This window comes from Hyla sarda, chromosome 7, assembly GCF_029499605.1.
Source record: "Hyla sarda isolate aHylSar1 chromosome 7, aHylSar1.hap1, whole genome shotgun sequence".
Classification (NCBI taxonomy): domain Eukaryota; kingdom Metazoa; phylum Chordata; class Amphibia; order Anura; family Hylidae; genus Hyla; species Hyla sarda.
The window spans coordinates 203274380-203290739 of record NC_079195.1 but is presented as its reverse complement, the minus strand read 5'-3'; the positions used below and the strand labels follow the sequence as shown (position 1 = coordinate 203290739).

General features: G+C 41.6%; 1 protein-coding gene across 4 annotated transcripts in view; it reads right to left on the bottom strand.

Annotated features, from left to right (window-relative positions):
* The window catches only part of EPS15 (epidermal growth factor receptor pathway substrate 15), a 148167-nt gene that overhangs the window by 56353 nt on the left and 75454 nt on the right, over positions 1-16360 (bottom strand). For all 4 annotated transcript variants that reach the window (XM_056532263.1, XM_056532265.1, XM_056532266.1 and 1 more), the window contains one exon: positions 13271-13356. In XM_056532263.1, coding sequence (XP_056388238.1) covers positions 13271-13356 — 86 coding nt within the window. The remainder of the gene's footprint in view (positions 1-13270; positions 13357-16360) is intronic.

Sequence of the window (16360 nt, the reverse complement as noted above, 5' to 3'; positions counted from 1 at the left end):
CTGACCGCAGTGTATTCTGCTGCTACCTCTGTCCAGGCAGGAGCAAATCCCCATAGCAAACCTCTCCTGCTCCAGACACTTTCTGGCATGGACAAAGGTGTCAGCAGAGAGAACTTTGGTCAGACTGGAAAGAACTACACAACTTTCTCTGTAGCATACAGCAGCTGATAAGTACTAGAAGGATTAAGATTTTGAAATAGAAGTAATTTACAAATCTATTTAACTTCTGGCACCAGTTAATTTAAAAAAAAAAAAATTCCACTGGAGTACCCCTTTAATGGAATGTCAGCTACAATGACAATTAGCGGAATAAAGCGTTGCAAGTTTAGGATTCTGCTGCTACGTTTCAGTTTTTTTTTCTACTTGTGGCAGTCAATAACCCATTAGCAGAATGTCTGTCGCAGTTTGGTAGCGTACATCTGTGAACAGACTCTGAAGAGCCGCAGCGTGCCAGTGTCCGCCTCTGACTAGTATGTCCAAAACTCTATAGAATTTATCTGATCCCTGTACAGGAAAAACAACCTGCAACTACTACTAAAATATCCCAGAAAAGTGATATCTTAAATTGTCTTTTGTAAAGGTGTCCGTACATATAAAACAAATATCAACAAAATTCACAGATGAGTCTAATGTGTATTCTGGGCCCCAAGTCTATTCTTATCTGCAAATTAGAGGGGGACACATACTTGTTCTTGGCCATGTGTACAGTGAGACAGAAGGAATAGCTATCGGCTAAACTAGTGGACAGCTACCAACGATGTTTGGTTACCTAATAGAGGTTTATCCAGGAAAAGAGAAACAGAGCTAATTTCTTCCAAAAACAAAACCCCATCTGTCCTCAGGTTGTGTGTGGTATTACAACTTGGCTCCTCTCACTTCAATTGAACTGAACTGCCATACCACAAACAACCTGAGGGTAGGGGTAGCGCTGTTTTTCAGAGATATTAGCTCAGTTTAGGCTTAGGGTGAGATAAAAATAAATACATAAAACATAAAATTAAAAATAAAGTCATACTTACCTACCCCGGATCCCCCACAGCTGCTGTTCCGAGGCTTCGTGGTCCCAGCTCGTCACCACTACTTCCCTTTATCTGTAACAGTAACTGCTCATTCAGCCAATAACTTACCATAGCCTCAGTCAGTGACTGATTGATCAAAGGAGCCCAGAGGCGGTGGTGACAAGCAGGGATCGGGACATCAGAACAGCAGCTGCAGGGGATCTCGGTAGGAGTGTATGACTTTTTCTTCACTGCGCCCCCAGGCACACATAATAATGTTCATGCCTCCAGACAAAACAGAAGAGGTTGCCGTCACCCTCAGACACAGTATCTGGGGAAGCCCGGTGCCCCTTCTACATACAGATGGAATGGATGGACTACAGTACCAATTAAAATTGGGGTTATTTAGTTTGGAGGAAAAAAAAAACGGCTTAGGGGCGACCAAATAACTATGTATAAATATATCAGGGGACAGTACGGAAATCTGTACAATTACCTATTTATACCCAGTACTGTATCTAGAATAAGGGGGCATCCTCTACGTCTAGAGAAAAGGTTTCTACACCAGCACAGACGGGGATCTTTACTGTAAAAGCAGTGAGACTAAGGAACTCCCTCCCAGAGGAAAGGGTCATGGTGAAGTCTAAGAGAGTATAAAGGAGGCCTGGATGCATTTCTGGAGAGTAATAACATTAAAGGGGTACTTCACCTCTAAACAGCTTATCCCCTATCCAAAAGGATAGAGGATAAGATGTCACGGGGGGTCCTGCCGCTGGGGACTCCCACGATCTCCCTGTTGCATCCAGCGTTCGCTAAGAGCACCGGGTGCAGAACTGGAGGCTTCTGACGTGACGGCCACGCCCCCTCAATGCAAGTCTATGGTGACTGTGTCACGCCCCTCCCATGGACTTGCATAGAGGGGGTGTGGCCGTGAAGTCACGAGTGGGGGGTGACAGTGACGTCACGAGCCTCCGCCCTGCATCGCCAGTCATCCGGCACAGAGCAAAGTTCGCTCCATGCACCGGATGTCTGGGGTGCCGCAGCTGACCAAGCGGCGGGACCCCCGCGATCAGACATCTTATCCCCTATCCTTTAGATAAGGGATAAGATGTCTAGGGTTATAGTCACTAGGTGGGATGTTGATCCAGGTATTTATTCAGATTGCCAGACATTGAGCCAGGATTGAATTTTACCCCTAAAACAAGGCAACTGGCTCCACCTTATGTTTTTTTTTTACATCATCTGGATAATTACTATAGGGTACTAGACGGAACTGGACTGACATCTTTCTGCAGCCTCATAAACAATGTAACTATATAAAGACAAAAATATCTTTATTATGCAGCATAAATTTAAAAAAACATATCCCCTATCCACAGGATAGATACAGGTGTCTGATTACAAGGGGTCCAACCGTATCGTTTCAAAATTTCCGGAAATTTTACATCTCTAGTCACTAATCTAGTCTTGTTATCTTCCAAGGAACCTCAAGTCTTGTGAATATTTTGAAAGAGTACCTTTCAGCAAAAAAAATTTGATATATTATAGATTAATGTATGCAGAATAACTTTCCAATTGCATGTTATTAAAAAATATGTTTTTTTTCTATTTAATTTTCCACTTTGAAAAAATGACCACTAGAGGTCTCCCTAACAGTCCTGGCCGCAAGCCCTTTTTATAGATTTCAAACTCATGCTGAAATCCTAAATGTCAGACTGCAGCTGGGACACAGACAAGCTCAGCACTGCTCCCTGCCTGTCAATCAGACAGGCAGGAGCCAGCACTGTGCTCATAGCACAGCAGGGCATACTCCTGACTCTGCCTTACTGAATGCCCTCATTCATTTTACTATCTGAGCTCCGATCTTTCTTCTCTCTGCATGTGCAGTTGTAAACAGAGAGGAGAAGATTCAGAGCTGCCAGCTGAGCTTGTCTGTGTCCCGGCTGCAGTCTGAGATTTAGGACTCCAGCATGAGTCTGAAATCTATTAAAAGGGCTTGCGGCCAGGACTGGTAGGGAGACCTCTAGTGGTCATTTTTTCAAATGGAAAATTAAATCGAAAGAAACATATCTTTTAATAACATGCAATTGGAAAGTTATTCTGCACACATTAACCTATAATATATCAAAAAGGTTTTTTGATGACAGGTACCCTTTAACAAAATAACCCGACACCCCTAATCCAAATTTTTTGCACATCTACTACTACTATGCCAAAGGAAACTTAACACTTTACACACTCACCCTTGGTTCTCCGCACAGCGAGGGTACGGTGACTTTAAACAATCGCTCACGGCGCGCAGCATGTTATTGCTGGTCAGTATTCAGAATCTACGCTCATTGGGGACAGAAAAATAATTAAAATGATAAAAGGATGGGAACGAGATGAAAGCAGCAAGGCAAGCAGAAAATAAAGTGCACGCTTCTGGCTGCCTTCCCCGTTCCTTCGAAGGCTCATAATCCTTGAGAGACTTTGTTCCAAGGCAGAGGAGAAAAGAAAACCAGCAATAACATTGTTGTGGATTAATGATCAAAGATGAAAGGGTTAAGGAGTCCTGGGGGATGCAGATAGGTGGGCATTATAAATCCATTTTGCGCTTTCCTCGGTGGGCATCGGGGGTGACACAGAGGTGAACACGCTACTGCACATTCACACAGGTTGTTACATCATACCCAAGAGACTAAAGGACCGAAATAGCAGCCGAGTGATAAACTCTATAGGTGTAATTATATAAAGAGCTCACACTGCGCCCTCTACTACGTGACCTTGCCTCTATTAAAGGAGTACTCCACTGGCCAACGCTGTTTTCGCGCTGCGGGGGTGGGCCACGCCCCTCGTGACATCACGGCTAGAGATGAGCGAACTTACAGTAAATTCGATTCGTCAAGAACTTCTCGGCTCGGCAGTTGATGCCTTATCCTGCATAAATTAGTTCAGCTTTCAGGAGTTCCGGTGGGCTGGAAAAGATGGATACATTCCTAGGAAAGAGTCTCCTAGGACTGTATCCACCTTTTCCAGCCCATGGGAGCACCTGAAAGCTGAACTAATTTAGACAGACTAGAGTCATCAACTGCCGAGCTGAGAAGTTCGTGATGAATCGAATTTACTTTAAGTTCGCTCATCTCTAGACATAATGTCACACCAAACTCCAAAAATGTGCTGGACAAAATTATTGGCACCATTTCAAGCTGGACTAATTTATGCAGGAAAAGTCATCAACTGCCGAGCCGAGAAGTTCGTGCCGAATCGAATTTACTGTAAATTCACTCATCTCTAATCACGGCTATGTACCCTCAATGCAAGTCTATGGGAGGGGGCATGACGGCCGTCATGCCCCCTCCCATAGACTTGCATTGAGGGTGCATAGCCGTGATGTCACGAGGGGCATGGCGGACCCCCGCAGCACGAAAACAGCGTTCGGAACATTTTCTTCCTGAACGCTGGCCAGTGGAGTACCCCTTTAAAGGGGTACTCCGGTGGAAAACTTTTTATTTTTAAATGAACTGGTGTCAGAAAGTTAAACGGTTTTGTAAATTACTTCTATTAAAAAATCTAAATCCCTTAGTACTTTTTAGCAGCAGTTTACTTTTTGAATTTCTTTTTTTCTGTCTGACCACAGTGCTCTCTGCTGACACCTCTGTCCGTGTCAGGAACTGTCCAGAGCAGAATAGGTTTGCTATGGGGATTTTCTCCTGCTCTGGACAGTTCCTGATCCGGGCATCATGTATCAGCAGAGAGCACTGTGGACAAGACAAAAAATAAAGATTTTCCTCTGTAGCATACTGCTGCTAAAAAGTACTGAAAGGATTAAGATGTTTTAATAGAAGTCATTTACAAATCTGTTTAACTTTCTGGCACCAGTTCATTTAAAAAAAAAAAAAAAAAAAAAAAGTTTTCCACCGGAGTACCCCTTTAAGCCAGGGCTATATAGCAACACAGGCCTGCAAATAGCAAATCCCCTTAAAGATGTGACATTGTTTATGCAATTCTTCTTTCAGGTATATCAGGTCAATGCTGGCAGCGGTGTGTGCGACTTGCAACCAAAATCGCTAGAATTGTTTTCAATAGTTTTTTCAATAGTTCTTCGGTGGCATCAGGCCAGTGGTTGCAACCACACTAAGTCATAAAATACAATGTTGTACTGAGACACATTACAACCTTCCCAATTTAGTCCAGATTTTCTGCTGCAGCATATCCGCCCTAAATTGGCAGCATGTCATCCTGTGGCTAAACCGTAAATTTCTTGTAGATTTTCCCCCTGACTCCAATTAAGACGTCAAAATCTGCAATTCACACATACAGTATCCTGCATAGATTTCATCCTGCATTCAGTCATTTTTATTTACATTGAGCTCTGCAGCACAAAATCTGCAACTTTAAATCCAGTGCATCAAATGTGCGCAGGATATTGTAGGTGTAAATAGCCCTTTAATCTGCAGAAACACTGCAGATTCAAAGCAGACTTTAAAGGGGTGGGGAAAAAAAACATATTTTTTTTTTTTTTAAATCAACTGGTGCCAGAAAGTTAAACAGATTTGTCAACTACTTGAATAAAAAAATATGTGTCCTTCCAATACTTATTAGCAGCTGTATGCTACAGAGGAAATTCTTTTCTTTTTGTATTTCTTTTTTGTCTTCTCCACAGTGCTCTCTGCTGACACCTGATGCCCGTATCTATGCTGCTCTGGACAGTTCCTGACATGGACAGAGGTGTCAGCAGAGAGCACTGTAGACAAGACAAAAAAGAAATTCAAAAAGGAAAGAATTTCCTCTGTAGCATACAGCTGCTAATAAGTACTGGAAGGATAAAGATTTTTTAATTTTTTAATAGAAGTAATTTACAAATCTGTTTAACTTTCTTGCACCGGTTCATTTAAAATAAAATGAGTACCCCTTTAAATGACACACCACACACACACAAATATGTGTGTGTATGTATATATATCATATACACACACACACACAAATACACACATATATATTTTTTTTATTTACCGTATTTTTTATCATTATTAATAAATATAATTTTTTTCTATATTATATATATATTTTTTTTTTTTACATTTATATAATCTGCATATAATCCGCACCTACATGCACAGTGCAAAAGTGTGGGATAGCTGCTATGGGTTTGCTATGGATTTTTTGCTGGTAAATTTAAAGCTTTTGTCCCAGGCTCTATATCTTCTGTATACCAGTCCTTTTTTTTTTATTTTTTTTTTTTTCAAAGAGACAGCCACCCCTCTACAAGCCCAGGTTGGTCGGAGTTAGAAAAACAGAGCAGAGTACTTCCAAAAAACCGCACCACAACTGTCCTCAGGTTGTATGTGGTATTGCAGCTCAGTTCAAAATTGAAGAAAAATGGAGCCATGTTGTAATAACACACACAACCTGAGGACAGGCGTGGTGCAGTTTTTTGGAAGAAATTAGCTCAGTTTTTCCTATTCCTGGATAACTCCTTTAAGACGTCTTGGATTGTCATGTTAAAGAGGTGTCACTGTAACCTATGGATGGCCATAAATTGTACGATACAATGTAAATAGCACTAGGGAAGGCTAAGGGTGCACTCAAGTCACAATTTTACCATCCTACTACTTCTCAAGATTTTTTACTTTGAAATCGTACAAATCTGCACTTCAAGTCGTATCCATTGACTTCCATTCATTAATGATAGACAACAAACGCATCAGTTTTTATCCGCATCCGATTTTGCACCATTTAGAGGGGTTATCCAGGAAAAAAACTTTACATAAATATATATATATATATCTCAACTGGCTCCAGAAAGTAACACAAATTTGTAAATTACTTCTATTAAAAAAATCTTAATCCTTTCAGTACTTATGAACTTCTGAAATTAAGGTTGTTCTTTTCTGTCTAAGTGCTCTCTGAGGACACGTGTCTCGGGAAACGCCCAGTTTAGAAGCAAATCCCCATAGCAAACCTCTTCTAAACTGGGCGGTTCCCGAGACACCTGTCATCAGAGAGCACTTAGACAGAAAAGAACAACCTTAACTTCAGAAGCTCATAAGTACTGAAAGGATTAAGATTTTTTTTAATAGAAGTAATTTACAAATCTGTTTAACTTTCTGGAGCCAGTTAAGTTTTTTTTCCTGGATAACCCCTTTAAGATCGGAGGTAAAATCGTGGTTGACCACGATTTTTCGTCCAGATTCAAAAATTAGTGTCCTATTTTTTTTAATTATTTTTGATGTCTATGTAAATCGCGTGGAATCATGTGACTGCGCGATTCTATCAGATTAATCGCAAACGATTTTTTTTTGTACGCATGCGCCGTAGACTTCAAAACACATACGCTTCAAATATATAAAACTTTATTGCCGTTGGCATACATATTAATTTTAAAAAACAGGATCAGATTTTTATTGAAAAAAATCGGATGGAATTATCTGTACGATTTTTGGATACGATTTTAAATCGGATAGCAAAGAAATTTATATATACGATTGTATACGATTTTCCGATTTCGTCCGATTTTATGGTCCGATAATCGGATGGCTAAATCGTGATGTGAACCTAGCCTAAAAAATAAATAACTAGTTTGACGCATCACAACAACTTTTGCTTTTCCCAATCCCACGTTTCGTCTCTGGATGTCTCATAGATTTTTCAAACACAGTTTCCATAGATATAGACAGATTGTCGTCCTGACACGTCACTGGATGGCAGCTGCTGTGTGGCTGGTGTCACCTACATGAAATCACGAGCAGCACAATGTCTTCTACTGATCATTGTTGTCAGAGACCTGAAATGTCCTTCGAGCTCATGAAATGCGGATTCTATGACTTGTGCACAGGGCCACGTTACAGGTAGAAACATTATCGATTTAGTACCGAGGTATGAGACTGCATTTCATTTTATTAGACAGTGTTTTTTTTCCCCAATTAGGGTGTAGCTGTTGCAAAACTACAACTCCCAGCATGTTCCTAAAATGGACAGAGATGTCAGCAGAGAGCACTGTGCTCGTGATGTCAGAAGAGAGCCCTGTGTTCCAAAAAGAAAAGAATTTCCTCTGTAGTATTCAGCAGCTAATAAGTAATGGAAGGATTAAGATGTTTTAATAGAAGTAATTTACAAATCTGTTTAACTTTCGGGCACCAGTTGATTTAACAAAAGAAAAAACAGTGTTTCCAAACCAGGGTGCCTCCAGCTGTTGCAAAACTACAACTCCCAGCATGCCCGGACAGCCGTTGGCTGTCCGGGCATGCTGGGAGTTGTAGTTTTGCAACAGCTGGAGGCACTCTGGTTGGGGAAATATTGGGATATGCAATCAATATTAGATCGGTGGGGTCCAATACTGTGTCACAACCTCTTCAATGTTTAAAAGCAATGGTCCAGGCTGGCACCACACTTTTCAAAGCAGTGCTGCAAGAGAGTGCAGTGTCGAGGTGTTCAAGCGAACAAGATGATGCTGCAGTGTCTTGAAGGGCTGCAACTAGTAGAATGGTGCATGTAAGGATCAATCTTTTCTAAACAGTAATAAGCAGGGCCGGATCTGCCTATAGGCAAAATGCTCTGCCCGCAGCAATAAAGTTCGCCAGCATCCGAAGCACCTGCCCATCCAGCAAAACCCCACCACCCCAGTAGATTACATGAGGAGGAGGTTTGTTACAGTGTGTCACCCCAGTAGTAAGGAGATTACATGCAGAGGAGGTTTGTTACATTACAGTGTGTCACCCCAGTAGTAAGGAGATTACATGAGGAGGAAGTTTTGTTACAGTGTGTCACCCCAGTAGTAAGGAGATTACATGAGGAGGAGGTTTGTTACAGTGTGTCACCCCAGTAGTAAGGAGATTACATGAGGAGGAGGTTTGTTACAGTGTGTCACCCCAGTAGTAAGGAGATTACATGAGGGGGAGGTTTGTTACAGTGTGTCACCCCAGTAGTAAGGAGATTACATGAGGAGGAGGTTTGTTACAGTGTGTCACCCTAGTAATAAGGTGATTACATGAGGAGGGGTTTGTTACAGTGTGTCACCCCAGTAATAAGGTGATTACATGAGGAGGGGTTTGTTACAGTGTGTCACCCCAGTAAATAAGGTGATTATATGAGGTGGAGGTTTGTTACAGTGTGTCACCCCAGTAAATAAGGTGATTACATGAGGAGGAGTTTGTTACAGTGTGTCACCCCAGTAGTAAGGAGATTACAAAAGGAGGAGTTTGTTACAGTGTGTCTCCCCAGTAGTAAGAAGATTACATGAGGAGAAGGTTTGTTACAGTGTGTCACCCCAGTAGTAAGGATATTAAATGAGGAGAAGGTTTGTTACAGTGTGTGTCACCCCAGTAGTAAAGAGATAACATGAGGAGGAGGTTTGTTACAGTGTGTCACCCCAGTAGTAAGGTTGGGCATGTCAAAGAGAGGAGCCAATGGGCGGGGTCAAGGGGCGGCAAAATTAGCCTTAGCCTGGCAAAAATCCTTGCAGCAGTCCTGATAATAAAGTTATGGTGCCTGCATGAGCGTCACAGTATCTGTAAATAGCTGATCATGGCGGCGCTGGGTGTCTATCTGATATTGATGGTGAGGATAGGCAATCGTATTTTAGTTTCCAGAAGTAAACGGGTGCAGGTTAAAACTGAGACTCATTGAACCCAGTCAGTGGTGTTAGACTAAGCAGGATTCTGATGGGCTAGTGCAGATAAACTACAATCCATGCTTTCTCTAGAGGTGTCGCTGGGGGTTTGTTAAAGAGAATGAGAAGTCCCTCCGAGACTCTGTAACCAGGGAGCTAAACCATTCAGACGGTCGCCAGGCACAGAGCAATTCCTTAACAACTCCCATGCTAAAGCATCCGAAATAAAAGAATGGCTGGAAACGAAATGTTGGGCTCTATGGGAACCAGTAAAATAAAAACACAAACCAGATCGCTAACCCTATGCAGTGCACTAAACAAATGGAACTGGTCTCCTGTACACATGGGAGACATAATTCTCTTTTTGTTACTTTTGCATCTTTTACGTCCTGTCTGGGTCTTTGCATTTTTCATGCACTGAGCAACTTCTTCCAGATGCAGGTGTCTGCATTATTCATTTACACAGGTCAACTGTTTATGTATCTTAAAGGGGTACTCCCCTGGAAACTGGATCAACTGGTGCCAAAAGTTAAACCAATTACTTCTATTTAAAAATCTTAATCCTTCCACTACTTACCAGCTTCTGTCTGTTTCACAGGAAGTTCTTTTTGAATTTCCTTTCAGTCTGACCACAGTGCTCTCTGGCGACACCTCTGTCCATTTTAGGAACTGTCTAGAGCAGGAGAGGTTTGCTATGGGGATTTGCTCCTGTTCTGGACAGTACACAAAATGGACAGAGGTGTCAGCAGAGAGCACTGTGGTCAGACAGAAAAGGAAACTCAAAAAGAAATGAACTTCCTGTGGAACATACAGAAGCTGATAAGTACTGGAAGGATTACGATTTTTAAATAGAAGAAATTCACAAATCTGTTTAACTTTCTGGCACTAGTAGATTTAAAAAAAAATGTTTTCCAGTGGAGTAACCCTTAATTCCTAGACCAGTGGTCTTCAACTTGCGGACCTCCAGATGTTTCAAAACTACAACTCCCAGCATACCCGGACAGCCGATGGCTGTATGGGCATGCTGGGAGTTGTAGTTTTGCAACATCTGGAGGTCCGCAAGTTGAAGACCACTGCCCTAGACCAATGTTTCCCAACCAGGGTGCCTTCAGCTGTTGCAAAACTACAACTCCCAGCATGCCCGGACAGCCAAAGGCTGTAGTTTTGCAACATCTGGAGGTCCGCAAGTTGAAGACCACTGCCCTAGACCAATGTTTCCCAACCAGGGTGCCTCCAGCTGTTGCAAAACTACAACTCCCAGCATGCCCGGACAGCCAAAGGCTGTCCGGGCATGCTGGGAGTTGTAGTTTTGCAACAGCTGGAGGCACCCTGGTTGGGAAACACTGCCCTAGACTACAAAAAAATGCGTACAGGATAGGTTTTTCTATTTGCAATATCTAGCTTCTTGCTGCCTGTAAAGGAGAGGTGCTGTTTTATACAAAATGCTTAGATGGGCGTAGAAACAAAAAAATTTCAGATACTCAAACCAATCCACTGACACTACCGATAGATCGGTTCCCTGCTTCATACCAAGAGATTGGTTCCCTGCTGATCAGCACTTTCTGGTGCACTTGTTGACACACAGAAAATACCTGCTCAGTCACTGTTCACAGGGACGACCCATCTCAGCCGGTCACTAGCTAAATGGACATTTTCTGTAAGTCGAGATGTCACCAGGTAACAATCATTAGCAGGGAGAGGTCATTGTTGAAATGGCAGCTACTAACCCAAAATTTCAAGCACTGGATAACCTGCGGGATGTTCCTGCCCGCAGAGATATTGAGGATATGATGTTATAAAGTGTCCCCCACTGGCCCGTAAGTGGCCCTTCTCCAGCTGTAACCCCGCCCCCTCAGTGTGATTGACAGCCTGCGTCACCAATCTGCTCCCTAAGCAGATGGAGAAAAGAGACGTCATGGACCGTTGTCCATTGACCGGGCTGGAAATGATACTGAGGGGGCGTGATTACAGCTAGAGCCGAGGGACTAAGGCTGGGTTAACACCACGTTTTTGCAATACAGTTCCCGTATCATGTTTTTGATTAAAAAAATGGATTCCTCAAAACCGGACTAAACTGTATCAAAACGTGTGTAAAATTTTTTATCCGTATACGGTTTGAAAAAAATGATGTCCGGTTGCATCAGTTTTTTAAGAAAAAAACCGTATATGTTTTTTAACTTTTCACTCCATTATGAATAAAGTTTCACTTGTTTGATTGAAATTACAAGAAAAAAAACTGTGCAAAGTCAAAAACCGTATGGTTAAAACTGGATGGAACCGTACGCACATTCAGTTCTGTACGGTTCCCATTGACTTCCATGGTATAAAAAAACACGTACCAAAAACCGTGGTAGGGTGCATGCACACCACGTTTTTGCTATACAGTTCCCGTATACAGTTTCAAGTTAAAAACCGTACAGAACCATATAGAAAACCGTATCAATTGACTTAACATTGCAAACCGTTTGTCAAACGCATCATCCGGTTTAGTACATTTTGCGTCTTATACGTTTTATTATTTTTTTTGTATTTTTTTTTTTTTACCCGTACCCAAAACCGTAGTCTACCACGTTTTTTGGTCTGGGTGAAAAACCGTATTAAACCGTACATTTTTTTTTTTTTTTACATGGGAGTCAATGGGAACCGCACAGAACCGTATGTGTGTACGGTTTCATCCGGTTTTCACCATACGGTTTTTGACTTTGCAAAGTTTTTTTGGGGGGGGGGAATTTAAATCAACCAAGTGAAACTGTATTCAAAATGGAGTGAAAAGTTAAAAGCGTATACGTTTTTTTCTTTAAAAAAAAAATGGATGCAACCGGACATCATTTTTCAAACCGTATACAGGATATTTGAACACGTTTTAATACAGTTTAGTCCGGTTTTGAGAAATACGTTTTTCATCAAAAACCTGATACGGGAACTGTATTGCAAAAATGTGGTGTGCATGTACCCGTACTACGGTTTTGGGTACGGGAAAAAAAACGGGAAAAAACGTACAGGATGCAAAATGGACACAACCGGATGAATCATTTGGCATACGGTTTTCAATAGAGAGTCAATGAATACGGTTTTCAATACGGTTCCGTGCGGTTTTCAAGTTGAAAAGGTATACGAGAACTGTATTGCAAAAACGTGGTGTGAACCCAGCCAAAGTGGGTATTGCTCCCCGCCCAGGGGATTACTTGCAGGGCCGGTAGTGGACACTTTCTAACTTTCTATCCTCCCCATCGCTGCATGAACGTCCCTCGTGGATGATGAGGAAGAAGATTTTACCAAATATAGCGCATTGCTCTGTGTTCTATATGGTAAAATCTGACAGGTTCCCTTTAACCCCCCTTTTCAAGATGTAGATCTTTTACTCAACATTCAAATAAAAAAATTAAAAAAAGTCTACTTACGGGCTTTGCACTGCTTCTAATATCCTTTATTAAAAAGGTAAATGAGTGTGGGACAAATTATTTTTAAATGTAATAATATTGCTGACGTGCTGTATAAACCATCACATTACATTGCTGCATCAGTACGTTAGATTCATTATGTAAACTTCAAAACCACTAGAATTTAAAAATTTAGACATGGGCCCCCTGACATGTTTCGCTCCACAGAGCTTCATCAGAGATCTAGGCAAATGGGTGATTTATAACAAAGTGGGTTTAAAAAAGAAGTTGTTTGCACTCACCTCTGTAAGTCCACAATCTCATTATTCAGTGTGTCCAGCTCTTTTATGGCGGAGAAATCTGAAACAGGACTGGGGGCCGATGGGATCTGTAAATAATCAAAAGGGTCACTGATCTGGGTTATTCTCAAACAACTAATTGTTGATCCCCCCCAGTGTGGTGGGCCCCAGTGGTCAGTGAGTGACAGTCACTCACTGACACACACAAAAACAAGTCTGTGTCCGGCCAGGACCCCCTGGGGCTCCGGGCCCCTTACCCGAGTAGAGTATGGGTTGTACCCTCCTGACGGCGGCCCTGCATGTTTGTTTTGATGGGACTTTGTGATCGCTTTTTATAAAAAATTTTATGGTATATAAAGTGACCAAATATATGCAATTTTGGACTTTTGGCGTTTTTTTTTTTTTTTTTTTTTAAGGTAAACGCAATTGACCATGCGGTTTAATTAATGTTATATTTTTATAGTTTGGACATTTGCGCACGCAGCGATACCACATATAATTTTATTATGTGCACATATTTTTTATATCAATCTCAGAGCCGCAGCAGACTGAGAAGCAGAGGTAAGCCCTCTAGCTACCTCCACAGTGGATCGGCCCCCCGCAATTGCGCTGCAAGGGGGGAGGGGATGCGATCCACCCCACTGGACCACCATGTACTGGTTAAAGCTCCCTTTAGACGCCACTGTCAGCTTTGACAGTGGTGATCTAAAGGGTTAATAGCCGTCCGCTGCAATCACCGCATGACAGTATTTACCAAAGGAATCAGCTGGGGGTTGGCCGGTATGGCACGGGCTCAAGTCGGGAGTGCGCGCCATACAACGGTTGCAGTTTCAGGACAAGCCAGTTGGTCCTTAGACGGCAACCGGTTAAAGAGTACCCGTCACCAAATAAAACTTTTAATATAGTGTTTTCCTTGAGTAATTAGCAGACACTTTCCCATTTACTTGCTTTCAAAATTATCAACATAAATGTTTAAAATGTAATATAAAAAACGGCCACTAGGTGGCTCTGTTCTGTTCCCTTCCACAATTAATAGTGTGTTTGGCATGGTAGGAGTCCAAACTCAGGAAGTGCTTCTCTGCACTGAGCTTGATTGACAACTGCACAGAAAGTGAAAGCTCCACAGATTCTCACAGAAAGCTGCCCAGACTGACAGCTAAAGAAGAGCCTCACTGAAATCTGCACAGACAAACATAAAATGCAGTAGACTCAATATAGATAATCACAACATTCTTTATTAATGTCCTCAAGACAAAACATGGATAAAAATATATAAAATATGCACAGACGCTGCCAAAAGAAATCATACAGGGCAATTCATGTGGACATCCCGGTGTAAATGTAATGATAATGTTAACGGCCAATGTAAATAAAGTGGGGAGATAACTCTATAAATAAAGTGCTATGTGCCAATAAATATATAGCAGCCACCTGAAAGAAATATGCCTAGAAAAGTGCAATGCTAGTGCAGAGAGGGAATCCCCACATGTTTTTATTCATGTTTTGTCTTGAGGACATTAATAAAGAATGTTGTGATTTTTTTTTTTGTAGGATTAAATTTTTTTTTTATTTGGTAGCATACTTATTTAGGTGGATATTGTGTAAGACAGACTGAAACATGCACAGAGCTCAAGGTCATCTAGTCATCACAATGCTGCAACAATGTGAGGGCAGAAGTGGTCCCCAGCAGGCTTCAGTGATGTCATGCCTGCTGGGAAACGCCCACTTTCTCCTGCTGGGAAATTGCCCAATGCGAGCAAGAAGAAAGGTATGATACACAGCTTTTAAAGCTCTGAAATAGTTTTTAAGGCAGGAGGGGTGTTCGGAATAGTTAGGGAACATAGCCTGAGGTAGTTGAGAACAGTTTATTTGGTGACAGGTACTTTTTAACCCCTTAAGGACTCAGGGTTTTTCCGTTTTTGCACTTTTGTTTTTTACTCTTTACCTTTTAAAAATCATAACCCTTTCAAGTTTGCACCTAAAATTCCATATTATGGCTTATTTTTTGCACCACCAATTCTACTTTGCAGTGACAGTCATTTTACCAAAAAATCTACGGCGAAACGGATAAAAAAAATTGTGTGACAAAATCGAAGAAAAAATGTTGCTTCCGTTTCTACGCAGTGCATATTTTGGTAAAAATGACACATTTTCTTTATTCTGTAGGTCCATACGATTAAAATGATACCCTACTTATATAGGTTTGATTTGGTCTTCTGGAAAAAATCATAGCTACATGCACGAAAATGAATACGCTTAAAATTGTCATCTTTTGACCCCTATAACGTTTTGATTTTTCCACGTACAGGGTGGTAGGAGAGCTCAATTTTTGGGCCGTGATCTGAGGTTTTTAGTAGTACCATTTTTGTATTGTATTTTGTATTTTGTAGTGACCAAAAATACGCTATTTCGGACTTTGGAATTTTTTTGTGCGTACGCTAACGACATTGACCATGCAGTTTAATTAATTATATATTTTTATAGTTCGGTCATTTCCGCACAGGGCGATACCACATGTTTATTTTTATTTACAAAATTTTTATTTTTATTTTAAAAAGGAAAAAGGGGGTGATTCTTACTTTTGTTAGGGAAGGGGTTAAATTACCTTTATTAGCTTTTTTTCACACTTTTTTTTTGCAGTGTTATAGCCCCCTCTAGTGGCTATAACACTGCACACACTGATCTTCCACACAGATCAATGCAATGCATTAACATGGCAATGATCAGTGTTATTGGCGGTCGATTGCTCAAGCCTGGATTTAAGGCTTGGAGCAATCAATCGCCGACTGGACGCGCCGGAGGCAGGTAAGAGACCCTACGCTCGTGTTCTAGCTTATTGGGACATCGCGATTTCCCTGTGATGGTCCCGATCAGCCCGACTGAGCTGCCAGGAGTGTATTTTTGTTACTTTAGATGCGGCGATCAACTTTGAAAGCCATGTCTAAAGGGTTAATAGCGCTTACAACGATCAATGCCGTACGCTATTAGCCCAGGCTCCCGGCTTTCATTAGCCGCCGGGACCAACCCGCATTATAGACCGGGAGCAGGGCGTACAGGTACGCCCTGCGTCCTTAAGAGGTTAAGTATGTCCCT